The sequence below is a fragment of the Perca flavescens genome, chromosome 11 (genome assembly GCF_004354835.1).
Source record: "Perca flavescens isolate YP-PL-M2 chromosome 11, PFLA_1.0, whole genome shotgun sequence".
In the NCBI taxonomy this organism is placed as follows: Eukaryota; Metazoa; Chordata; class Actinopteri; order Perciformes; family Percidae; genus Perca; species Perca flavescens.
Window position 1 is genome coordinate 31,372,812 of NC_041341.1, and position 27,588 is coordinate 31,400,399.

The 27,588-nt window shown below is 43.8% G+C and overlaps 1 protein-coding gene across 1 annotated transcript in view; it reads right to left on the reverse strand.

The window, feature by feature from the left end:
* LOC114564333 (tissue factor pathway inhibitor) overlaps window positions 1-27,588 on the reverse strand; it is a 69,744-nt gene that overhangs the window by 27,098 nt on the left and 15,058 nt on the right. Inside the window, exon 2 of the mRNA XM_028591600.1 lies at window positions 158-358. Within this exon, the coding sequence (XP_028447401.1) occupies window positions 158-358 (201 nt within the window). The remainder of the gene's footprint in view (window positions 1-157; window positions 359-27,588) is intronic.

Consider the following 27,588-nt stretch of genomic DNA (forward strand, 5'->3'; position numbering starts at 1 on the left):
GAAGGTGAAACTTTGTTTTATTGTTTTGTTTTTACCATTTATGTTGTGTATTTAATGTTATGTGTCTATGTGATCGAAATAAACTAAAAGGCAAAACAGCTTGTGTAGTGTAGTCCTAAGTCCTAGTCCTAAGTGTCAGCCAAAGGGTCGGACTCACCTGAGACGACACACATTTCCTCACATGCGTCCAAGGTCTCGAAATTATTGGCGTTACCCCCGCAGCCTCCGTATTCAAACAGCTCACAGTGTCCCGTGTCAACATTGAAGAAGTATCGGTCCTTAATGGCCTTGCAAGGCCCTGGCTCATCCTTCAGGGCGCACAGCTCATTGAAGATGAATAGCTCAGGTTGGACTCCATCTGTTGAGGTGGCATAGGAAGACAACTTTTAGGATTTGTGTTTTGTGTGTGTGTGTGTGTGGGGGGGATTTAAGTCACAGGATCAAACTCTAACCTCTCGCTTTGAGATAAGGGAAAGTTGGATGACAGTATAATTTCCGAAAGAAACAGTAAGCTCTGTTTTGAGAGATACTCTGTGTGAAGGATTTGTAAAAGGCAAAGTACTGTGAGTTGTGTTACCTGACTGAACATTCAAACTGAATAATTGACAATATCAGGGCTGCACAATATATCGTTTGTGAATCGTTTCATCAGGGTTTCTTTTTGCGTTAGTTGAAAGAAAATATGAGTAGAAAACTGCACTTTTAAATGTATAGTATCGGTCATTCTTTTTTGTAGTGCTCGGTCAAGTAGTTTAATAAAAGAGTGTCAGGAATGTTTTTGTTTCATTTGCAAGCAAGTTGTTGTATTTCAACACGGTGTCACGCCAGGTTGTGAAATAGTCACGTTATTTTGATTTATTAATTTGTGTACAGGTCATGATTTTGACGTTTATTTTGTGTACACGCCACAAATTTTGAACGTGTACAGGTCACAATTTTCGAACCTGCTCCGGGGGACGCAACAACGGGGAAATGAGGCGCAACACTCCAGCTACAACAACAGGACGGGCTGCCACAACAGGGGCGCCCGGGTGCAGGGGCACACAACAACGAGGAAATGAAACGCCACAACGGGGTGGTTGTGGTTAGGAAAAGAATAACGAGGAAATTAACTGCAACACGCGGGACGCGATCCCCGGTCTCCGGGGTGAAAGTCCTGTGTTGTTTGACCCGTCCGCCACCCCGACCAACCTCCCTGCGCGGACTTTCGCCTTATCAATACTACTCGCTACCGTCATTGTTCTGTGATCACAAAATATGCTTCCCATTGAAATACATTGCTTTAAAATTCATAATCTGCACACGGAAAAAAAACATTATCATGTCCTGTCCACGACTTAATAGAATCAATAACGTGACCATATCACGAACTGCCATGAGACCGGGCTGTGTATTTTAGCAGAATACTGAAAGCAGCAGAAAGGCAGAACTGAGTGCACTTTAATATCCATCCATCTTCGTCCGCTTATCCGGTGTCGGGTCGCGGGGGGAGCAGCTCCAGCAGGGGACCCCAAACTTCCCTTTCCCGAGCAACATTAACCAGCTCCGACTGGGGGATCCCGAGGCGTTCCCAGGCCAGGTTGGAGAAATAATCCCTCCACCTAGTCCTGGGTCTTCCCCGAGGCCTCCTCCCAGCTGGACGTGCCTGGAACACCTCCCTAGGGAGGCGCCCAGGGGGCATCCTTACCAGATGCCCGAACCACCTCAACTGACTCCTTTCGACGCAAAGGAGCAGCGGCTCTACTCCGAGCTCCTCACGGATGACTGAGCTTCTCACCCTATCTCTAAGGGAGACGCCAGCCACCCTCCTGAGGAAACCCATTTTGGCCGCTTGTACCCTGGATCTCGTTCTTTCGGTCATGACCCAGCCTTCATGACCATAGGTGAGGGTAGGAACGAAAACTGACCGGTAGATCCAGAGCTTTGCCTTCTGGCTCAGCTCTCTTTTCGTCACAACGGTGCGATAGATTGAATGCAATACCGCACCCGCTGCGCCGATTCTCCGACCAATCTCCCACTCCATTGTCCCCTCACTCGCGAACAAAACCCCAAGGTACTTGAACTCCTTCACTTGGGGTAAGGACTCATTCCCTACCTGAGAGAAGGCATTCCATCGGTTTCCTGCTGAGAACCATGGCCTCAGATTTAGAGGTGCTGATCCTCATCCCAACCGCTTCACACTCGGTTGCGAACCGATCCAGTGAGTGCTGAAGGTCGCAGGCCGATGATGCCATCAGGACCACATCATCTGCAAAGAGCAGCGATAAGATCCCCAGCCCACCAAACTGCAACCCCTCCCCACCCCGACTACGCCTCGATATCCTGTCCGTAAATATTACAAACAGGATTGGTGACAAAGCGCAGCCCTGGCGGAGGCCAACCCTCACCTGAAACGAGTCTGACTTACTACCGAGAACCCGGACACAGCTCTCACTTTGGTCATACAGAGAGATTGGATGGCCCTGAGTAGAGACCCCTCACCCCATACTCCCCCAGCACCTCCCACAGTATCTCCCGGGGACCCGGTCATACGCCTTCTCCAAATCCACAAAAACATTTAGACCGGTTGGGCATACTCCCAGGCTCCCTCCAGGATCCTTGCGAGAGTGAAGAGCTGGTCCGTTGTTCCACGACCAGGACGGAATCCGCATTGTTCCTCCTCAACCCAAGGTTTGACTATCGGCCGAACCCTCCTTTCCAGCACCTTGGAGTAGACTTTACCAGGGAGGCTGAGAAGTGTGATACCCTGTAATTGGCACACACCCTCTGGTCCCCTTTTTTAAAAGGGGACCACCACCCCAGTCTGCCACTCCTTTGGCACCGTCCCAGACTTCCACGCAATGTTGAAGAGGCGTGTCAACCAGGACAGCCCCTCCACACCCAGAGCCTTGAGCATTTCTGGACGGATCTCATCAATCCCCGGGCTTTGCCACTGTGGAGTTGTTTGACTACATCAGTGACTTCCGCCTGGGAAATCGACGACAATCCCCGTTATCCTCCAGCTCTGCCTCTAACATAGAGGGGCGTATTAGTCGGATTCAGGAGTTCCTCAAAGTGCTCCTTCCACCGCCCTATTACCTCCTCAGTTGAGGTCAACAGTGTCCCATCCTTACTGTACACAGCTTGGATGGTTCCCCGCCCCCCTCCTGAGGTGGCGAACAGTTTTCCAGAAGCACTTTGGTGCCGACCGAAAGTCCTTCTCCATGTCTTCTCCAAACTTCTCCCACACCCGCTGCTTTGCCTCTTTCACGGCAGAGGCTGCAGCCCTTCGGCCCTTCGGGTACCCTGCAACTGCCTCCGAGTCCTCCGGGATAACATATCCCGGAAAGACTCCTTCTTCAGTCGGACGGCTTCCCTGACCACCGGTGTCCACCACGGTGTTCGTGGGGTTACCGCCCCTCGAGGCACCTAAGACCCTAAGACCACAGCTCCTCGCCGCAGCTTCAGCAATGGAAACTTTGAACATTGTCCACTCGGGTTCAATGCCCCCAGCCTCCACAGGGATGCACGAAAAAGCTCCGCCCGGAGGTGTGAGTTGAAAGTCTGTCGGACAGGGCCTCCTCCAGACGTTCCCAATTTACCCGCACTACACGTTTGGGCTTACCAGGTCTGTCCAGAGTCTTCCCCACCCCTGACCCAACTCACCACCAGATGGTGATCGGTTGACAGCTCTGCCCCTCTCTTTACCCGAGTGTCCAAAACATACAGCCTCAGATCAGATGAAACAATTATGAAATCGATCATTGACCTTGGCCTAGGGTGCTCTGGTACCAGGTACACTTATGAGCATCCCTATGTTCGAACATGGTGTTCGTTATAGACAATCCATGACTAGCACAGAAGTCCAACAACAAACAACCACTCTGGTTTAGATCAGGGAGGCCGTTCCTCCCAATCACGCCTCTCAGGTGTCTCCATCATTGCCCACTGGAGCCCCATGAACAATGGAGTCCCCCACTGGAGCCCAATGCAGGACTCCAGTCAAGGTCTCCAAGAAGGCCGAATACTCCGAACTCCTGTTTGGTGCATATGCACAAACAACAGTCAGAGTTTTCCCCCCCACAACCCGCAGGCGTAGGGAGGCGACCCTCTCGTCCACCGGGGTAAACTCCAACACAGCGGCGCCAGCCGGGGCTTGTGAGTATCCCCACACCCGCCCGGCGCCTCACACCCTGGGCAACTCCGGAGAAGAAAAGAGTCCAACCCCTATCCAGGAGTATGGTTCCAGAACCAAGACTGTGCGTAGAGGTAAGCCCCACCAGATCTAACCGGTAGCGCTCCACCTCCCGCACCAGTTCCGGCTCCTTCCCCACAGAGAGGTGACGTTCCACGTCCCCAGAGCCAGCGTCTGCCGCCCGGGTCTGGTCCGTCGAGGCCCCTGACCTTCACTGCCACCCATGTGGCATCGCACCCGACCCCAACGGTTCCTCCCACAGGTGGTGGGCCCATGGGCTGGAGAGAAACCCGGCCACCCCGGCGGGCTCGCCGGCAAACCCGCCACCAGGCCCGCCGTCCCGGGCCTGGCTCCAGACGGGGGCCCCGGGCTTCCTCCGAGCAGGGTCACTCCATCTCTACCTTGCTTATTCATTGGGGTTTTTGAACCATTCTTTGTCTGGCCCCTCACCTGAGACCACTTTGCCTTGGGAGACCCTACCAGGAGCACAAAGCTCCAGACAACACAGCCCTCAGGTTCACAGAGACACACAAACCTCTCCACCACGATAAGGTGATGGTGCACTTTAATATCTCTTTATTTATTGCAGGTAATATCATTATTGCCATACTCAACAATGTTATCCCATATTTTCCTCGTATCGTGCAGCCCTAAACAATATGCAATGTTGTGAAGTCACTCACAGTCACCGTTTTTTTGTACTTGGAACCATCTGGGATCACCTAAATCCCTCTAATACATTAAAGCAAATCCAGGCAGGTGGCAGCCGGCAGAAGAACAGTTAAGTGAAAGCAGAGGGAATTTCACAGAATGCCGCAGCACACTAACCTGACTCCGCCAGCAGCACACAGCAACAGTTTGCACTACAGCAGATCAAGCAGTATACTGCACAGCTTGACAGACTGGATAATCACAGTGTTTTAAATAACATGCCTTGTTGTGGGGACCATGTTTGATCAGTGGATGTAAAGCATTGGTTCCCATACTGGGCTACGTGTACCCCAAGGGGTATGCGAAAAACCCAAAAGACCATATAAGATAGTGGGGGGAATCACAAGAGGCCCCACGTCATTATCACGATACTTACGTCACAATAAGATTATTTTTGAATTTTAAAACAGATTGAAATATTCTGCGCCATATTGCAATTTGTTAAATTTTTTCCAGCCTTTAAATTATGTCCCCAAAGGCAAACTTTGTCAAAATCTGCTTTATCTAAAAAACTCAACTGCACCATCAAGTGGACCGAAAATTCTATTTTATTATTTTAGTACCAAAAAGTTAAATTCCTTTGTGCAATTTATATAATAAAAGAGCAATACTTGGCATCCATGTATCAATACAGTATTGCCATGGAAAGTATACTTGGTTTTTCCCACCACTAATATAAGAGTGCAGGGGTATGTATGTAGCTGAAGGGGTACGAGACTGTGAACATTTTGGGATACAACGATTTAGAGGACTATTCTGCTGGACAAAGTCAGAGGTCCCATTTTAATTGTCAACTGTGTCGACACACTTCTCTTCTGTCATTATCATTAATAAAAGCTGGCCTATTCACATCCTGAAAAGTGGTAGCATGAGGCCCAGTGAGCTCTGCCAACCTCCGTTGCGAATGTTAAATCACTATCTCCGTGTGCTGTTGGGAAATTGCTTTCTCTGGTCTCATCCCTGCTGTTTTGGGGTCAGGTCTCTGTTACTCTGCAGTTACTTCAAACCCCTCTGAGAAGAGAGGGATCTCTGTCCAAAAGGATTTGTAGAAGGGCAAGGGCTGAGTGACTGTTTAAAAATGTCCTTCTGCATTGTGCATGTTAATATTCAATAACCTTGTTACGTGATCTTACATTGAATGTTTTGTCTTTCACTGACTTCTTCACAATCAAATCATATTAAGGCATTTTCACACCTATAGTTTGTTTGCTTTGTCCGAATTAGTTGATGAGTTTGTAAACTAAAAGACCAAAATGCGTCATTACAAATCACGCAAGAACGTTCACCACCTCTTATTGGTCGGATGTGTCTGGGGTGGGAGCAAGAAAGTAAAGACAGGAAGAAGGTCCTGTTTGGATTATTACATATTTCTTGCATCACCATGGTCAAACCAGCTCATTTCATTCAAATAATCAGACATTGTTTGGCGAGTGATGTTACCACGTCTGCTCTGGTCACAGAGACTCTGTCACTGTCTCCAACTTTAGCGGCGGCTGGTTTGACCACGGAGATGCGAGTGACGGACAGCAAGCTTGACTGCAGTCTATTTCTGAGAGAAATATTGAAGCTGCTACAGTTTGTATGTTCTCCTGACTACAGAAGCCATTAGCTCAGACTTGCGAAGTAGTTGGTGTGGTTCGAGGTCGGATCATGTTCTCACCACAAACGACCGCTCCAGAGTTTGATAGAAACCAAACAGGCCTACCGAGACCTGCTTGATGGTTCGGTACGCTTGTTTGGTCCGCTTTTGGTGCAGACCCGAGTGGGATTGCCACGTTCTCACCTGCCCAAACAAACTCAAGTGTGATTCAACCAAATTAAAAGAGGCAGGTTTGAAAGCGCCCTGAAATTGAAGGTAATGAGCTTGAATATGAATGTGTTCAGGGTTTTAGCTAGTGGTGGGGCTATATGGATTGCAACGTTGGTCTGCCAGTCAATCGATTCACCACTTTAGCCCAGACTGAAATCTCTCAACAACCACTGCCATTGGATTTTGGGCATACATTCATGGTCCCCAGAGGATGAAGCCTTCAGACTTTTTGGCTCCCCTCACTTTTCCTCTTGCTCTGTTGTATGGTTTTGAATGCAATGTCTCAACAGCTATTCACATTCATGTCCCCGACAAGATGAACTGTTATAACTTCCACAAACTTTTTGTCTAGCACCATCATCAGGTGAAAACAAATAAATTAGTATTTATTTAGTAGTACTAAAAAATATCAATGATCTTCCCATTAGCCTCAGCTGTACTTTGCATAGCCCCACCAATGCTTGATATTTAAAGCAGATACTGATATAACAAATTTGGCAGTTAGCTAATGATATATTGGCCTGATATTTTTTGTAACAAAACACATAACAAACACAAACAATCTTGATTCACATCCCTTAGATTTTTTTTATTGTGGCTAGGATTCACACTGAGTGGGTTTTTTGACAGTTAGAACTTGTCAGTGCTCTCTGGTGGATATGTACTGTAATGACTGTTTCGAAATGAGCTCAAAAGCAGTTTGTCATTTCTGAAGTGCAATTCCTTGTTGCTTCTCGGCCGATAATAAACTAATATTGGCTAGCATGCTAACACGCTAGGTGGACACTAAGATGGTAAACACGGTAAAAATAATACCTGCTAAACACTGTCATTGTTAGCATGTTAGCTATACAGGGTTTTTCCTGCATTGAGGACATTTTGGCGCCCTCTCCCCAAAGAGGTTATAGCAAGCCCCAAAGGAAAATCACCAGCACCAAAATGACAAGAATTGAGAATAAAAATAGCAATTCAAATGTGTTTAATAGCAATTTACCAAACAATCATTGAACAAGCAGAACATAAACTTAAATATGAGAGCTAATCTCAATCTTTTCTCCAGAGTCGACTCTCCTGGTGATTTATTTAAATATTAATATTGTTTTATTTAACGAGTTTTGGAAATTGGGGTTTACTTTACTTAAAACATAACATACATTTTTGTTTAGCATAATATAAATTTCTGTTTATCAAATTGTCTGAACTAACAGACAAGTGAGGCCCCGGAAAAGGCCAATTCTGAGCAAGGAAAAACCCCGATATACTGTCGTTAGCATTTAGCTCAAAGCACCACTAGTATTGTTCCCCAAGTAAAAAAAAAAAAAGGTTTTGTGCTTTTGATAAACACTAAACTAGGGCTGTGCAATTAATCGAATTTTGATCGCAATTTCAATTTTGGCTCTTTAATGATCACAAAAAAATGTACTTGAGTAAGTTCCCCGTGCATTGGCTGGATTTTGGACCTTATCCTTCAGTTTGTATTGGAAATTTCACTTACTTGGTTACACTGTTGATTTGTTTAACTGTTTCACTGTTTAAGTTAAATAAATGCAACATCTTTCCAAAAGTCAATGAGTAATCGGGTTAAATAATCTCAATTTCAAGATTGACCAAAATAATTGGAATAATAATTTGTTCTATAATCCAGCAGCCCAACACTGACATGTGTTGGGTTTGGTTTTATGGCTAGTTTAATCATCATCCAATTTAATTTCTTTCTCTGGTGTGACTGGAAAGTTGGAAAACAAACATTACATTCTCTTTCCAGGAAGGTTCAAAGTTCTATCCAAACACATCATCTAATGGAAACCACCCTGCACTGTCCTATTGGCACAGCAGTCAACAAACAGTCCCCCTGCCAGGCGAGGTAATGAGGCAGCAGCTCACCACTACAACCTGCCTTCACCTCTCCAATTCTGATTTGTAACCAGGGATTGGGGGCACCAATCAAATACTCCCACTCTCCTTCCCTCCACCTGACCTATGGTATTTTATTGCATTAGGGAGTTGGGATAAGGCCAGCGGGGCTTCCCTGCAGAGACTTCTGGTGTTTTTTATTGACGTACTTCTTGTCGTTTCTGATCAGCAGCATAAGATCTGAGCAATCTGGGTCTTTGTCTGGTACCCAACCCCATTTGGTATGTAAACACACCACATTGCTAAACCTCAGTGAACAAACTTTACAGAGGAATAATAACAAATTGAGATAGTTGCTGGATGCCTCTAGCTACCACAATCGTCCCTTTTGGGTAAAAACACCAACAACAAAAAATAGATAGTTGAGATAAGATACAGATGTGGTGTAGACTGGTCTTTTGTAAATCATGTTTAAGAATGTTCAATAAGCCGCCCAAGAAAGCAGGTACCTCCTATTGATTTCTGCTGTTCTTGTCTGAGACGGACTAAAGTACAATTAGCAGTGTGTTCTTCAGTCACTTGTCCAACAGACAGAGGCATTGTTAGGCAGTCCAAAAGACACACAGCCAAACACAATGTTAAGAGCCAAACTAAAACATTTCATCTTCAAGGAAAATAGAAATGGAGAAGAACACGCACAGACACGCAAACCTGCCCACCCACATAGACCCTGCATACTTGCAAAGTAAATCTTTTAAACTGCAAATTAGGATAGAGGGACATACAGTATAATGGGCCCAAAACACTTTATTCCCAGTGAAGTTAACATTCAAATTGAGCTATCGCACAAACCCCAGTACAACACATTGGGTGTTCCCAATCTAAAAAAGCTCTGTCAATCATAATGTTAATGTTACCAACCGGATCAGAGTGTTCCTACTTGGAAATCATCAATATCAAAGCTGATTGAAATCCTTTAGCGTGAAAGGAACAGCGATGGATCGTTGAGCAAACCATGCTTATGCAACACTTTTGCAGCAAAACTGCAAAATATATAAGCCGTGCTGATTATGTCTTCTCAGCCATCACTTCATCGACAGACTTTTCTCTCTTTTTATGTTTTTCGGGACCAAACAGCGTGCAACCAGCTTCTTCTTTTTTTTTCTGAATTCACGTTTGATCACACAAGTTTCTTTGAAGGTTGTTGTATGGCAATGAATTGGTTGTTTTGACATATAAAGATATCAACCTAATATTACCATAACTTCTCAAATAGTGGCTACATTTATATTGGTTTATTTGGGACTGACTGACTGTATATAAGACACAGGCATTCATTTCTATTCTCACTTGCTCCCCAGGTAATGCAAAGTCAAAACTGCCTCTATTGTTACCGTTTGACTTTGATCAATTCATAATAACGTCCATTTCCACTAATTCCATCAGCTCGATTAATGGCAGCGGCTCTACTTGCCTTTCCCCCCCCCAACTGATGTTAAGCCACCGTGAATGAAACTCAACACTTCTTTCAGAATTTTCACAATAAAAGTCTTGCAGCCTTGCATTTATATGTAGGCTTTTAAAGTGAACAAGAAAAAATGAAATGCTAAGTTTTTTAACAGTAGCTTAATATTGATCAGGAGCACAGCAGAAAAGAAAAGTCTGGAATTAGAGTGTGAAACATTATTTCTGTTAATAGAGAGAAACTCTGCAGAAATAGTGCTGTGGAAGTCTACATTATACTCAATTTACCATTTGAGCTGCTGTGGTAGGCTACAGATTATTTCTATATTTTTTTCCCCCCGGCCTTTATTAGTGATAGTGACAACCCTGTTTGGCCACATCCCAGTTGTTATTTGGGCCAATATTATTTGATGAATGTATTTAATTATAAACATTAAACATGTGTTAGCCGATGTGGCAGCCTTTGTGCTTTTTCTGCTTTATAACACAGCTGTACTTCCAGTCCAAGATGCATGACGTAATTTCATACTAACACAGTTACTGTAGAAGTGCTAAAGTCTACACGGAGATTGAACATTAAAACAAGGGTACAAACTTTTTTTGTTGGTGTGAAGCACTTATGGAATAACAAATATTTTTTGGAATAAATAACTATATATATGTTTTGTTCATATGAGCTTTATGATGCATTATAAACTGTGTAGACAGACATTAATATTGAAAGTAAACTGGTTTAAAAAAAACAACAGAAAGAGATTTACACAGGCCTTGGAAAGGCTATGAATGCAAACAACCTTTCTGAGCAATCCACAAATCCATCCAAAAGCTCCAAATCTGTCATCAGGAATCCTCCATGTCATTGAACAGAAGGTAAATAAATGTTGTCCTACTCACACAATGCATTCGCAAAACCGTTGGAAGCCAACCAACTAATCAGCCAGCTCCTTGAAATATAGGCCATGCTGAATAGGCAAACTGATTTTAGATGCATCAAATTTCCATTGGCAGCCGTAGTCTCCTGAGTACTGCTGACACACATTTGTATAAAGATCTAAGTTGCTCAACAGGCGCACTGTGCCAAGCACCTCCGTAATTCCCGAGATGTGCAGGTTGAGTTGGATTGAGGCCCAGTCCCAGCTTGTTTAACATACCAGAAGATTATCCTGGATTGCCATTTTATTTTTAAGGTATGTTTGCAAAGAGTAAAGTACAAACTGTACAGTAGCCATGGAGCGGCAAACAACAAAACACCGCCCATTATTGATGACTCAAGATTACAGAGCGTGTATCAGGATGACAGTAAGGTATGATGTACTAAGAAAACAGCTGGAGAAAGAGACAGATGGAGGCAGAGAAAGAGCCGAGCAAAGCCACAGTGTTGACAGCTCCCAGTGGTTCTGTCAGCGGCTGCCCTACTGTAACTATATCACTTCACACTCCATGTGAGGAAATCGTTTCTATGCTTTCTTATCGTATCCTTCCCAACATTGTTCCCATGCGGTGTAACTGAAAGGAAAAAGCATGCATAAAAATGTGCTCACTAAGTTGTATAAGTTTAAACAATAGCCATGTCAAGAGACCTTAGTAGCAATAGAAGTAATGAAAAGACAATAATGACAAGAGAAGTGAAGTAGTAAACAGTGCAAGTGACTTGCAAGAATACTACTACATTCTAATGTGTACTCATTAAAGATGAGTTATGATCTTTATGATCTAATTTGGTTATTCACAAAAGCCTCCCTGCAGTGCTGAGATATTCAGTGTGTCTGATTAGGTGCTAACATATAGCACAATAATTACAGCAATTACAATAATGATTACAATTTAAATCCTGTTTAAATACCTAAGATGGGGCTTTTATTTTCAATTTCTCCTAAAATAAACGTTGCAAAAAGTGTGATTTAAATAAAACACTTTTAGACATTTTACGTCTGCATGATGTTGATTTCGGAAATGTGTTTGTACAATGATAATTGTAAATGCCAAATGAATGTATCAGTCTGTACATGTTAAAGAATGGAATATTGTCTACTATCAAATATCCAAGAATAAAGGGATGTTTTACACATTGTAAAGCCCTTTGAAGTTTGTGAATTGGGCCTATATACACACATATATATATATATATATATATATATGTCCATCCATCCATCTTCGTCCACTTATCCGGTGTCGGGTCGCGGGGGGAGCAGCTCCAGCAGGGGACCCCAAACTTCCCTTTCCCGAGCAACATTAACCAGCTCCGACTGGGGATCCTGAGCGTTCCCAGGCCAGGTTGGAGATATAATCCCTCCACCTAGTCCTGGGTCTTCCCCGAGGCCTCCTCCCAGCTGGACGTGCCTGGAACACCTCCCTAGGGAGGCGCCCAGGGGGCATCCTTACCAGATGCCCGAACCACCTCAACTGGCTCCTTTCGACGCAAAGGAGCAGCGGCTCTCTCCGAGCTCCTCACGGATGACTGAGCTTCTCACCCTATCTCTAAGGGAGACGCCAGCCACCCTCCTGAGGAAACCCATTTCAGCCGCTTGTACCCTGGATCTCGTTCTTTCGGTCATGACCCAGCCTTCATGACCATAGGTGAGGGTAGGAACGAAAACTGACCGGTAGATCGAGAGCTTTGCCTTCTGGCTAAACTCTCTTTTCGTCACAACGGTGCGATAGATTGAATGCAATACCGCACCCGCTGCGCCCGATTCTCCGACCAATCTCCCGCTCCATTGTCCCCTCACTCGCGAACAAAACCCCAAGGTACTTGAACTCCTTCACTTGGGGTAAGGACTCATTCCCTACCTGGAGAAGGCATTCCATCGGTTTCCTGCTGAGAACCATGGCCTCAGATTTAGAGGTGCTGATCCTCATCCCAACCGCTTCACACTCGGTTGCGAACCGATCCAGTGAGTGCTGAAGGTCGCAGGCCGATGATGCCATCAGGACCACATCATCTGCAAAGAGCAGCGATGAGATCCCCAGCCCACCAAACTGCAACCCCTCCCCACCCGACTACGCCTCGATATCCTGTCCATAAATATTACAAACAGGATTGGTGACAAAGCGCAGCCCTGGCGGAGGCCAACCCTCACCTGAAACGAGTCCGACTTACTACCGAGGACCCGGACACAGCTCTCACTTTGGTCATACAGAGATTGGATGGCCCTGAGTAGAGACCCCCTCACCCCATACTCCCGCAGCACCTCCCACAGTATCTCCCTGGGGGACCCGGTCATACGCCTTCTCCAAATCCACAAAACACATGTAGACCGGTTGGGCATACTCCCAGGCTCCCTCCAGGATCCTTGCGAGAGTGAAGAGCTGGTCCGTTGTTCCACGACCAGGACGGAATCCGCATTGTTCCTCCTCAACCCAAGGTTCGACTATCGGCCGAACCCTCCTTTCCAGCACCTTGGAGTAGACTTTACCAGGGAGGCTGAGAAGTGTGATACCCCTATAATTGGCACACACCCTCTGGTCCCCCTTTTTAAAAAGGGGAACCACCACCCCAGTCTGCCACTCCTTTGGCACCGTCCCAGACTTCCACGCAATGTTGAAGAGGCGTGTCAACCAGGACAGCCCCCCCCACACCCAGAGCCTTGAGCATTTCTGCACGGATCTCATCAATCCCCGGGGCTTTGCCACCGTGTAGTTGTTTGACTACATCAGTGACTTCCGCCTGGGAAATCGACGACAATCCCCCATTATCCTCCAGCTCTGCCTCTAACATAGAGGGCGTATTAGTCGGATTTAGGAGTTCCTCAAAGTGCTCCTTCCACCGCCCTATTACCTCCTCAGTTGAGGTCAACAGTGTCCCATCCTTACTGTACACAGCTTGGATGGTTCCCCGCCCCCTCCTGAGGTGGCGAACAGTTTTCCAGAAGCACTTTGGTGCCGACCGAAAGTCCTTCTCCATGTCTTCTCAAACTTCTCCCACACCCGCTGCTTTGCCTCTTTCACGGCAGAGGCTGCAGCCCTTCGGCCCTTCGGTACCCTGCAACTGCCTCCGGAGTCCTCCGGGATAACATATCCCGGAAAGACTCCTTCTTCAGTCGGACGGCTTCCCTGACCACCGCTGTCCACCACGGTGTTCGTGGGTTACCGCCCCTTGAGGCACCTAAGACCCTAAGACCACAGCTCCTCGCCGCAGCTTCAGCAATGGAAACTTTGAACATTGTCCACTCGGGTTCAATGCCCCCAGCCTCCACAGGGATGCACGAAAAGCTCCGCCGGAGGTGTGAGTTGAAAGTCTGTTGGACAGGGGCCTCCTCCAGACGTTCCCAATTTACCCGCACTACACGTTTGGGCTTACCAGGTCTGTCCAGAGTCTTCCCCCACCCCCTGACCCAACTCACCACCAGATGGTGATCGGTTGACAGCTCTGCCCCTTTCTTCACCCGAGTGTCCAAAACATACGGCCTCAGATCAGATGAAACGATTATGAAATCGATCATTGACCTTCGGCCTAGGGTGCTCTGGTACCAGGTACACTTATGAGCATCCCTATGTTCGAACATGGTGTTCGTTATAGACAATCCATGACTAGCACAGAAGTCCAACAACAAACAACCACTCTGGTTTAGATCAGGGAGGCCGTTCCTCCCAATCACATGTGTATATATATATAATGACATGTCTTGACAACATGTATCTAGCAACTACTTATGGAAAAATAAATTAATACATTTTCTTATGCACCAAGTTGGTGGTTGGTATTTGTTGGGAAACTGTGAAAATAAATGATGCAATTATTGTGGAGCTGTATGATTTTTTTGTATCTCATTTCTATGTTTCAAGCAGACTTGGTCTGAGTGCAGCTGAGTGCATCACAATTATTTCCAAACAGTAAAATAATAACAAAACAAGGATAGAATAGAATCAGAAGTGGCACAATCATGTGCCGACGTCACTGAAAAAGAGTATTTTGGGAGCAATGTTTACTTTAGTTGTTTTTCACTACGGTGAGCTTATCCCTGTGTAAAATGCATATCAAAGTCTAGTTAGTCACCACTGCACTGTACGTGGTCATTTCTTCAGTGACTCACTTCGCTAAATGCTGAATCAAAGGGTAGAAATTCTATTTAATAAAAGGGATGTCGGATTGCAACACTTGGTCAGAGCAGTGCTGTATGTGTGTGCTTGGGTGAAGAAACCAACCAAGGGTTCATCAACTGTGCCAGAGTAGAGAGCTGCTGTCAGTGTTTAACAGAGCCGTGCCCTGAGGCCAGTGGTCAAAGGGCTGAGGGTGAGTAACAGCCCATCCCAAGACTTTACAGCTGAACTCAGAACAAATGAGTCTACGCTCTGCACCGTCACTGAGTATGATTGTGTGTTTCTCTTGCTCTTTATGTATTTTTCTTTGCAGCTATGTTTCAAGATTGCGGGCTCCAAATGGATTACTGTATTGGCCATAAAAACACATTTTTGTTGTTGTTTCCCATGGAAAGGGGGGCTTTTATGAAATTCAAGGACCAGACATTTATGTTTAAAACACCAGAAGTTTTCTCAGGGGCGTAGCACAGCGTTCTGGGCCCTGTACAAAGTCATTCTATATGGGCCCTTGTGCTATAGAGTGAGCCTATCAATTTTAAAAGCAGACTGCATTATAGGTTGTTAATAGTCTCAATGTTGCTAGCTAGTTTCTATCTGTTTATCTTCGACTGGGTGTCTGCTACAATTCAGTCTCGCATTGCCAGACCTTCCTTCACAGCGCTGCGGAGGAGGGTCTGGCTAGTCCACACAGCATTACGGGATGGGAGAAAAACGTGCTCTGGTTTATTGTCATTTCTTTAAACCAATCACAATAGTCTAATCTCTAAGCGCCGGAGAGAGCAACAGCACCTTGAGAAGGAACTTGTTTTGGTGGAACATTCAAAAGTAGTTTTAGTCGTGTAACAGAAAACTCAGATTGGACAGATAGTCTAGCTAGCTGTCTGGATTTACCCTGCAGAGATCTGAGGAGCAGTTAACCATAGTCCTCACAAATCCACCGGAGTTTAAAAAGCCAACACAAAGAAAGAGGAAGGTGTGCGACATCCAGCCTAAAAAAAAGGGACATCCAGCAGAATTTCCAGCGGCACCTGAACAATCCCGGAAGTGGAAAGTCGTCGATATAGTCTAGCTATAATTAATCAGTACCAAAAGTGAGAGTCCAGTTTTCTGCTGGTTCGTGTCACAGCGGATGAAGTTACCTCCTAACACCTAACATATTTAATTCATACCCAACACACTCACCCGTCAAGTGTCCAAGTCATCCGGTGCCACTGTGTGTCATGTTAGAAGATAGCGAGCCCACAAAGGCTGTCTGAGAAATGTTAACTGTCAGAGAACTTCTATCCTTGCTCCCATGACAGTTTCTAAGAGTGTGACAGGAGAGCATGTTGAGTATGTGACTGAAACACCTGAAGAATGCAGCAATGCCTCACGTCACTTGATGAAGATAGATAGAGCTACACCAAGGTGAGATTTATTGTTCCGCTATGTTTTTAACATGAGAAAAAAGCTTCAAGGACGGGTAAATCTCCAGTTTACTGTAGCTTACACGATTTGTATTCTGGTACTTGACATTACTCGAGCACAATCATGAAATCTAAAAGTGGTTTTAATTTTCTGATAAGAGGTACGTAGTTGGCCAGTAACCTGCTGTTAAGTCACAGCTGATAGAGTTTTGATATCAGACTGATGACACCTATACTGTAATGTTACATCTGACAGCTGTAATCTGCTGGTTGCTTTAGCTGATGTTGGACAGGATAAGCTGTCTGAATCCTTCACCGCAGTTCAGATATTCAGTGGGATAAGCTTAAAACAATGACTGGTTTACATGCACACTAATATTTCCCTATAATTCCGAATATAACAATATTTCGAATTAATACGGGTTATGTAAACACCATATTCCGCTTGGATATTCCAGCCTTTTTCTGAATATAGCATTTTCTGATTAAAGGTGCAATATGTAATATTGTATGTAATACTGGAAGCTAGCGGTTAAAATAGTTACTGCACTACCAATTCAAAATACTGGAAAGTCGTTTCCCCCGCCCCGTCCTGCCCAGACTCGAAGTTCACGGAGGTTGCCAGGCTGAGAACGCAGCATTCACAACAATGTTGGTAGACACTTTTCTCACATAGACAGACATTACTCCACAGCACAGCGGAGTAGCTAACGGTAGATGCTAGTCTCACATAGCCAGACATTACTCCACAGCACAGCGCAGTAGCTAACGTTAGATGCTAGTCTCACATAGCCAGACATTACTCCACAGCACAGCGCAGTAGCTAACGTTAGATGGCGGCTATATTGACAGTCATAAAAGCCCGTGCTCACGCGGAGCTTTGTAACCAACTGACAGACACACTTTTTTGGCTTAAAATTACAGTATGAACCGCTAAAAACACAACAACCTCACTGTTCTCTCCACACGCCAGTCAGGCACACTTCCTTGGCTTAGAATTACAATACGAAATGCTAAAAATACCACTACCTTGCCGACGGAACACACTTCATTGGCTTAGAATTATGGCAACAATTGCTAAACACACTGCAAACTCACAGTCCTCTCTTTCCGATTTACAGCCCCCCTCTCGTGGCTTAAAATAACTCACCGTTGTCGGCTCCAGCTGCTGAACTACACGTTGTAAACAGCCATGGGCTGCTTGCCTGGTCCTCCGGGTAACGTTAGCATGGCGGCGTTAGCCAGGACCAGTCGGGACTTTACTGGCTATGTCTCAATTGTTTTGGCGAGTAACCAACTCGGGTACTCTAGCTATATAATTCAATGTGAGTACACAAATGTTGAAATGACAAAAAATGCCCGTCCCTAGTAGCTGTGATAAATTAGCCTGAAGCTAATGCTTACCTGTTCAGGAGAAAATAAGCCAACTCTGCGTCCTTTTGGGCTCAGAGCTGTCTCCATCTTTCAAATACATCTCCAATATTTACCAGGGGGTTGTTACGTCTCTGGTCACGCAACTGTTAGAAACATGCGGTTTTCTTTTTTTATGTCATGTAGAATCTATCTCCGTTGATCCTGTTCTTTTGTTTGCTGCTTTCATGGCTGTACTACCGTTACAGCTGTAGCGCGCTGGGTTTATGTTTTTACAGGTATATCTGGCAACCCGGCCTGCCTGTCAAACTGGGCCGTTGATAATAACACACAGATCAAAACATAAATTCCGTCACGGAATGTAAATTTCAAAAAGAAAAAATACTGACATTAGCATTGTTGTCCGAAAAGATAGTATTTCAGTTTAACATGTTTCCTTAATATCTGATGAGGCATTGGTGTCATTTTTGGATTTATTACAGTACAAATATTACATATTGGACCTTTAAGACATGTGGGTTATGCCGGTATTATTCTGGTTTTAGAAGCATTCTTTCAAAGTGGGCTTCACTCACCTTCCAATGCACTCACTGAAACAAAGACATGTTCATGGCCTCCAGGAGAAAATGCCATTTCTATGAACCATAGAAGCTGTAAGAGCTCACACTCATTTATCAACCTAACGTAGAAACGAGCGCAGATATGAGCGCAGAAATCATCTTACGACAGGCTTCACGTGTGATTTATGAAACGTTCGTATCACACCAATCAGAGCGTAAGAATGGTTGTACATTGATAAATGCAACGGCTGGAAACAATCGTAATTTAAATATCACGCCCCAATATATTCTCGGTTTGCGAGGCCTCGCCCCTACAATTTACGACAAGACGAGACGTAATCCGGCTGAGAAGCGGAACTTTTCAGAGGTGGAGATTGAAACCCTGATATCTCTGGTTCATTTGCACTAACGTGTGTACTTTTGGCAGCCTGAAAACTGGTATTAAAGGCTGTAGAAAGAATGCGGAACGGAAAGAGATTACTGATGCGGTCAACAGTGTTGCCGTAGTAAATCGGACTCCAGCTGAAGTTTAGCCTATTTAATTTATACATCCTTGACACATTTTCTATAGTCCTAATAGTAATATACAGGCTTATTGCAATCTCTTAGGCCTACATGGTGTACCTATATTTAAATAAACACACGGTAGCAGAGTTTATGCAGTGTCTTTTATTTTACTCGTGTTTTTTTTCATGACTCAGAACGAGACCATAGCTGAGGGAGAGCGCGTGTCCTCCACCCCCCCGTGCTGGACCACCACCACGACCCTGTCTCCTGACAGCAGAGGGGCTGGGAAAACAAGCCGAAATAACTCGGTCAATGGCAGAAAGAAATCGTTCACGTCATAGAAATGAAAACCTGAATAATAAATAAAAATGTTGTGCATCGTCATGTTTCCTGTAGCCTATGAATATCATTGCCAAACATAACACTATAGGCTACCTTTTAAAAGCGAGGAATAATAATATCCTGTCTCCTTCAGTTGGGGCTGTGCTGGACACTGCTCTCTGGGCATCGGGTCCTCTGGCTTCATCGCTACATTTATGGCACCCAGTTTCCTTGCGAGATGTTGTGCAGAACCCCACAGGCTAAAACAATGTTGCAGACTTTTTCTGCCGTGTATAAGGTCCCCCCCACTGATGCGAGCCATCTGCCCTTAAACAATCCGATGGAGCGCTCCACCGTGGCACGTGTGTGTACGTGTGCACTATTGTACCGGCTCATAGAGGTCTTCTAAAAGAGCCAGATCTGCCATTGCTGATAAGTGATCAACTGATGACTTCTCCTTCTCCTGTTAAACTGATTATATGCTGCACTGCAAGGCCACGCTGACTCAGAAACTTGCATACACGAGTTCAGACCAGACGTGAGATTTGATCGCAGCCTACGCTCACGTCCATATTGATAAATGCCGAGCTTTGCGTAGGAATCGGCGTACGCCCGTCGTACGCCTGTTTTAGGTCGTACGCACGTTTCATAAATGAGGGCCATTGTGTGGTAGAGGAAACAGACTGGGGGCTAGCCTAAAGGAGGAGTGAGTAGTGAACTTATTGTGTTTGGGCAGCAACAGGCCTGGTCCTGTATAGCACAAACAGGACTCTGCCAGGATTGGTGGTTTAAATGTTGATGGAGACGCCCAAATGGGGAAAAAAAAATTGCGCTCACATTAAAGATCATTCAAAATCTTAAAGTCCAAAGATCTCTGTGCAAGCTATTACTGTATATATTTAATGTTATGTTGCTAAAAGATTGCCACCATGCTTTTACGACATAACTAGCACTGCAGGGAAACCATCTTAATTATGTAAAAGGCTTTGTGAGACCCATGCATTTTTAATCAGAGCCTGTTTGTATGGCAGGTGTTGTGGGAGGAGGGATGCAAAGAGCGAGTTAATTGTCGCTCCAAAACTCGATTGCTTTTGTCGACCCATTTGTCTCTGCCAAGCCAGGTTTAACATTCATCTCAGTTTGCCTTTTTTGTTGTTGTTTAGTCTAGCTCTTTCAAACAGGAGACTCTGGACGAATGAACTTTCTCTCCGCTTCTTCATGGCTTTAACACTCTTCCCCATGTCTTCTTTGGAGGCGCATTCGGCCTCCTGCTTGTTTACGTCTTACTGTCAGCTCTGTGCGTTGCTATGGTTGCTGTAAACAAACAAACCAGCCAACAGTTTGCACGGCTGTGGTAGAGATGCATGCCCATAAGAAAAGAAGGAGAAACACAGCTACTTTTAAACATTATCGAAGACTTGGATATCAACAGGTTTTTGGATATGCACAAACATTGCAACGTAGACCTTTTCAAGAAGCTGGTTGAAGGAATGAAAGATGGACGCTGTGTTCACACGGTCCATCAAGTCCACCACCGCTGGAAAACTTTGAGAGAATCATATTTTGCACGGCTATATGTAAACGGGAATATTAATGGGATATTCACTTTCATTAGCCATGTAAACAGCTTAGTTGGAATATCGTCTTTTTGGAATAACGGCAAAAAACAGAATATTATGTGGATGTAAATGTAATCAATGATTACTAGGAGATTTGAACAACTGTTTGCACCTTCACTCCACAACTGCTGGGCTATACCTGTCTGAGATCACTATTGTTTATGTATAAAATGAGGACATTGAAATGATAAAGTGATGTTTCTTCTTCAAGATCATCTTTGACCAAGCTATACAGCACACCGGCACACACAGAGCAGATAAACCACGCACCCGCCAGTTATTTATTGTGTGTTGTTTTACATCTCCCATAATAAATGCTAATGAGCTACAGCTGAGTAAATTTGCTGGTGACAGTTGTGATTAAAGCAAGTGAAATCAACAGTTGTTTAAACTCGTTTCTTACAGCTTGTTAAGACACTGTCAATTATATTCATGAGTTATAATCAAAAAGGTGGCTTTTGAAAATTTTGAAAACTGCACTCTTTCAAATTGTGAACTGTACAGCACTACTATTGCTGATTTTCTTTGAGTTGGTAACATGAAAAACTTTATTATTATTATTATTATTATTATTATTATTATTACAGTTACTGTACGATACTGTAAGTTTTTTATTGACTTACTGCACCTATTACGGATAATACATTTATATAATATTAGAAATTGGAAAATCTGCCCACCTGGTTTCATTTCTTAACTTTTTTGTGTGCCTGTATTGGTTTTTGTGTTATTACTTGTTTTTTTACTTTTTTAAATTGTACTTGTTTATTTTTTTTGTGAATAAATATGTCTCTCTTGAAAGTCACATTAACTCCATCTGATTGTCAGGCATCCCCATGTGGAGTAAGAAAGACCTGCTGAACAGATGATCACAGTTTGTGATCAGATGCACAAACGGAAACATACATCAAAAGCATTTATTCACATCAACTTCCAGTGATGTCATACTAATATACTGGCTACTTTATTTCAATCTTTTTTTAATGTGTTCATTTATTTGACAGGGACGGTGCACAAAGCTCCTTAGCAGTACCAGAGTTAGTTATAAACTATTTTCATCTGTAGTCCCTAGGCAGGAAGCAGAGAATAACATCTCTGTCAGAAGGGAAACCTAACACTGGAGTATAAAAACATTAACACAGCTCACTTAATTAAAGACATGGCTTCTTTATCAATAACCATTTAAACAGCACAACTAAATTAAGTTAACCGGTGATACTGGGACTAATGTGTGGAATAAAAGTGGTAAATACGGGGTTCAATGGTTTCTACTTTAAAAAAGTGTCAACATCTTTCTACTTTTAAAAAGTGTCAACAAATTGTAAAACATTTCACTTCTGATATTCTGTCAAATTGAATGAAATACAAGAAGAGCAGAGCTCCATTCATGACACTTAAATCAAGCGCTGAGATAGATATTTAACACGCAGGCCTCCGATGCTGCTAACAGCCAAGCAAAAGGGGTGGATCAGCTCAACAGAAGTGGACCTGAAAATGAGATTTTACAGGAAACTAGAAAGAAACAATAGCAATGATCCTGCTGATTATTTCAAATGCAGCTCATTAGAGCAACAGACTTTGGCCTTTAAGCAGCTATAAAGAGATGACCTCATTCCTGCAGCGATCTCGCAAACAGGGAGAGCACTTCCTATGGCGCTTCATGTTGGGAGATCAAAGTGGGCTTCACGCACCTTCCAAAGCACTTTCTCCATCATATCAAAGGAATCCCACTGAAACACAGATGTGTTCAGGCCTCCAGGAGAAATTGCCATTTCTATGAACCATAGAAGCTCACATTGTGTGGTAGAGGAAACAGACTGGGGGCTAGCCTGAAGGCAGAGTGAGTAGTGAACTTATTGTGTTTGGGCAGCAACAGGCCTGGTCCTGTATAGCACAAACAGGACTCTGCCAGGATTGGTAGCTATTACTGTATATATTTAATGTTATGTTGCTAAAATATTGCCACCATGCTTTTACCACTGTCCTAACTAGCATTGCAGGGAAACCATCTTAATTATGTAAAAGGCTTTGTGAGACCCATGCATTTTTAATCAGAGCCTGGGTGTTTGTATGGCAGGTGTTGTGGGAGGAGGGATGCAAAGAGCGAGTTAATTGTCGCTCCAAAACTTGATTGCTTTTGTCGACCCATTTGTCTCTGCCAAGCCAGGTTTAACATTCATCTCAGCTTGCCTGTTTTGTTGTTTTGTCTTGCTCTTTCAAACACGAGACTCTGGACGAATGGACTTTCTGTCGGCTTTTTCATGGCTTTAACGTTCTTCCCCATGTCTAGCAGCTGTTTTTATCAACTATCGACTTTCCCCCAGATCTCAGCTCAGTGATGGAAATCTCTACGCTCTCTATTTGCAATGGCATCATTATCTTTCCCTGGCAATATCTAAGTTGAGCCCCTACCTGTTTCCCACTTGGTCTCGATAACAAAACAATGGTGGGAACCAGAAATCCCTCTCGCTTCAGTGATTCTGCCAAATCCGTGCTCTGACATTTGCAAAGTCTGAGCGCTGCCGAACCGAACAATCCCAGTCAATTCCAATAAGAGTCTGTCTCAGCTGGTTCTCTGCCAATCAATTGCACAAAGTGTGTTTCCTGGGCAGCGCTCTGATGGGCGGTGTATATGATTAGCTGAAATGCAGGTTGGGGACCCATAACCTCAAACTGGTCAAGCCTTTGCCAGAAGCGTGCATCTCTTGGAGCAAAATGGTGTCTGGCCACTTCTCAGTCCAGAAGGAGCATATGGCAAACAATGATGTGGGCACAAGTTTGCCATACGTTGCACAAGCCTGTAGGGGAGAAAGTACCAAGGCACCATCTGCCAAATTGGGCAAGTCCCAATTACGAAAATTATTCATCACAACACTTGCAATAACAACCACAAGATTCACAAGAATGGAGGTGCTCAAACCAGTGATGACCAGAAAATGTTGAAAGGTGGAAAAATAATAAAATATAAAAGCTTTCAATACAATGCATATTAAAATGTGATTAGTTTAACATTTCTGTAACTGCCCAAAGTTAAATTATGACTTTAACTAACAGAATCCTGAAGTATCATAAAATTGAATTTTAATCTCACACAATGGGAAGGAAGCAATGTGTGAGCAGCTGCTTATTTGTAAGTTAAAGGCTATAAAGCTAATACATTTCCTTAATGTAATGTCATGATGTAAGTTAAACTTCAACACCAGAAATGTGTTCTGCCAGCATAGCATCATTTTTAAATAACAGGTGTACATATTTGCAATGTAGGCCAGTAGAATGAATTATCATAATGCTGGTCCCACAAACGCCAGACCTATTTTAAATGACACAACAGAGAGCAACGAGGAACATGAGAAATAGTAGAGACAAAAGCCACAACGGGATCCAGTCCATGAAAGGGGGAGAGAATTTTAACAACTTCTTTAAACACACAGGCAGTAAAATCTATGACAGTTTCTGAAGTGTTTTCACTTGGGTTTTCTCACGAGGTCCATGAAGCTTCCCAGTGATATGTGCTTGTGATAATATTGGGGTATTTAAATATACTGTATAGTTGCAGCAGCTCAGGTGTTTTTGGTCTGCCCACGTACCAGATGATTGACTTGTTTCAGACTTTTTAACATTTAAATATCTGAGTTTAGATCAGCTAAACCAGAGATGCAAAGAAAGTCTCACTTGCCGATTTCCTGCATGCAATTACAGCATAAAGTTGAGGAATATCTGAATTGGCATCTGGCCTATCACACCATTCGTCTCACACACAGGTCCCAAAATGGGGGACCAGCCAAGCTTGAAGGGATAGTTTGGATATTAGTGGGGTTATATGAGTTACATAATCAGATTATTAGCTACAGTAGATAGCGGTAGGCACGTCACCGGTTTGGAGAAGCAGGACTCCCGACACGGAAGCTAAGTAGCGTTCTGCTGTGGACGGGCCCCACAGCTAAATTTATTTTATCAACCTAATAAAAGGACCACCTAAAAAAAAATCAATATCTGTTTAAGTGTACGCTACATTAAGAATATTTTCACTACTTTACCTTGCTGTCAGACAGCCCTTTCTAACAAGGACCTGAATCCATAATATAGGCTCTCTTCAAAGCCACCACCAGTCCTTTGACAAAAACAGTAATTTAATCTCACAGAACAGGGGAGTTGCTAGTCTACCGCTGCCTCCGTCGGTTAGTTTGTTTGTTAGTTTTGTTCACAACCCTTTTAGTAACACTTTTTTTTTTAAAACACCAAAGTCACACAATGATACTAACAAACTAACTGATGGAGGCAGCGGTTTACCAGCGACTCCTGTGTTCTGTAAGGTAAAATTACTGTTTTTGTCAAAAGAGTCTGGTGGCTCTAAAGAGAGCAAATATGCATCCAACGGCTTCAGTTCCATGTTGGAAAGGTTTTAGGGTGGCTAAAATAAAGTTTTTAGCTGTGTGGCCCCATCCACAGCAGTACATTGCTTTGCTTCCGTGTTGGGACTCCTGCCTGATTCTCCAAACTGGGGGCGTGCCAACTGTCATAATAAGAATAAGTACCTCATACAACTGTCACAGTTGTGGTTTTCTGTTACAGTTTTTCCTGTTTTATTGTGTTCATTTATTCCCCGTTTCCTTGTTGTTTACTGTCTCTTGTGTTCTCAGTTGCATTTTACATTGTTCTTCATCCGTGTGTTTGTTTTATGCTTCAGTTTCCTGTTCTAGTCTGTTTCTCCCATGTCATGTTTTGTTTTACATGTGTGATTGTCTGCCCCGCCTTGATGCGTTCCACCTGTTCATCAGCCCTCGTGTCACCTGTCCCTTGTTTCACCCTCGTTACCTTGTGTATTTAGTCTCTGTGTTGTTTTTGTCTGTTGTTCAGATCAGTGTGTGTGTGTGTGTGTGTGTGTGTGTGTGTGTGTGTGTGTGTGTGTGTGTGTGTGTGTGTGTGTGTGTGTGTGTGTGTGTGTGTGTGTGTGTGTGTGTGTGGGCTTGTTTTACTATATTTGTGGGGTCCAAAAACCGGGGAATACAGTATACTTGTGGGGTCTGCACAGCCTTGTGGGGCTGTTTGAGGGTTAAGACATGGTTTTAGGGTTATAATTAGGTTATGGTTAGGTTGGGGTAAGGGTTAAGGTTAGGCATTCAGTTGTGATGGTTAAGGTTAGGGTTAGGGGCTAGGGAATGTATTATGTCAATGACGATCTTTTGGTTCAACGGTTTTTGGTACGATTTTTGCCTCCTTTCTTCAGAACTTTTTGTTGTATCCCTTTTTATTTATTAAATCCTTAAGCTCACCACTGCCCTGTTTTTGCTTTTTTGGGTCTGCCATTTCTTCATTGCTACCTTTATTTTCCTTTCCGTTGCTGCAGGAGCCTGTTAGACAGTGAAGCCTGCGTGAAACAGAAAATAATTGTCTTTAAAGCTTTAGTGCGTAACTTTTTGATATTAATGAACGTCTGTTACATTCAAGCCGTTGCCAAATGAGTTGCTACAAAGCTAATTAAGACTATCAGCTCCACACAACTCTCTCTGGATTTCTCAGTAGGACTATGTTCAGAAGATTGTGGCGTCTGGCGACTTTCCCGCGCAGATCGAGTGAAGATAATGACCTCTTCTGAAGAGTCCGTCATGTTTTTTTAATCCTCCGTATCCTCCTTGGCTACTAGCAACTGCGTGGAGGAGGGGTGGGGGCGCGTGCGCGATCACGGTAGGCTTGGGTCATGTGGACACGTCAACAGCGTTGTTGTCATTACTTAGAATTCCTCATGGGGGAGACAGAAAGTACGCACTATAGCTTTGAAGGCAAAATTGTTAGAGCAGTACACACAAAGTAAAAGTGTGCTCCATCGTTCTGATTCTGACATTATTAATTGTCCCCTTGCGGAAAAACCTGTATTGGGCCTCATGTAACTGTAGATGAGGTCTAATTAGAAGCCATGTAAGTAAATATACAATGATAACAAATCACAAACACAAATGAGTATATGAGCCTATGAAGACAGCACAATCCACAATCCACTCATCCCGAACACAAGTACAAGTGGCATTAAAGACATTATTGCACAGACCCTGAGGCCAACAGCAGATGTTCTTTTGGTTTAATGTAGCTTGACTAGCATAGGTATATATGAATGTTTATAGTGCCTTAGCTCAAACCCAGGAACCGTTAATGTTTTACCAGAAGGTAAAAGTTAACTGCTCATACACACTCTCCTACACAATGCAATCGTTCATATTGGCTATAGTAGGTTTGACCCACAAGAGGAATAATGCGCATAGGAAGGTGCAATGCTAGTGTTATTGGCCTTTGAATGAAACAGATGTGCTAGAGAATGTCAATGTTGTCTTCAAGGTTTTATTTTATTATCAATATTCTTTGAAAACATGAATTTCAAAACAGCCGTAATGCAGTCTTTGCAATACTGTGATATTGTGTTATCTCTCATCATAAGCATATTCCCTATCTATACTATTTCACATTGTGAGGTGTTTTCAGAGCGTGCTGTTTGCCATGAGGCAATGTTATCTGCTGTCAGGAAATTTTGTTAAAGAAAATACTTTAGCAAGTCAATAGTTCCTAAAGCATTAGACCACACCGCAGGTTTCTGAACAACAGAAAATAATAACCTGTTGTATTGCACATCACAGGTTGGCAATTTGCTATTATGTGCATCTGCAGAGTTGCCAAGCTAAAACTCATTTTACTAAATGCATCTTCAATACCACACGTGCAATGAAGCTGTAATCTGTCAAACATTGAATGGACCTTCATC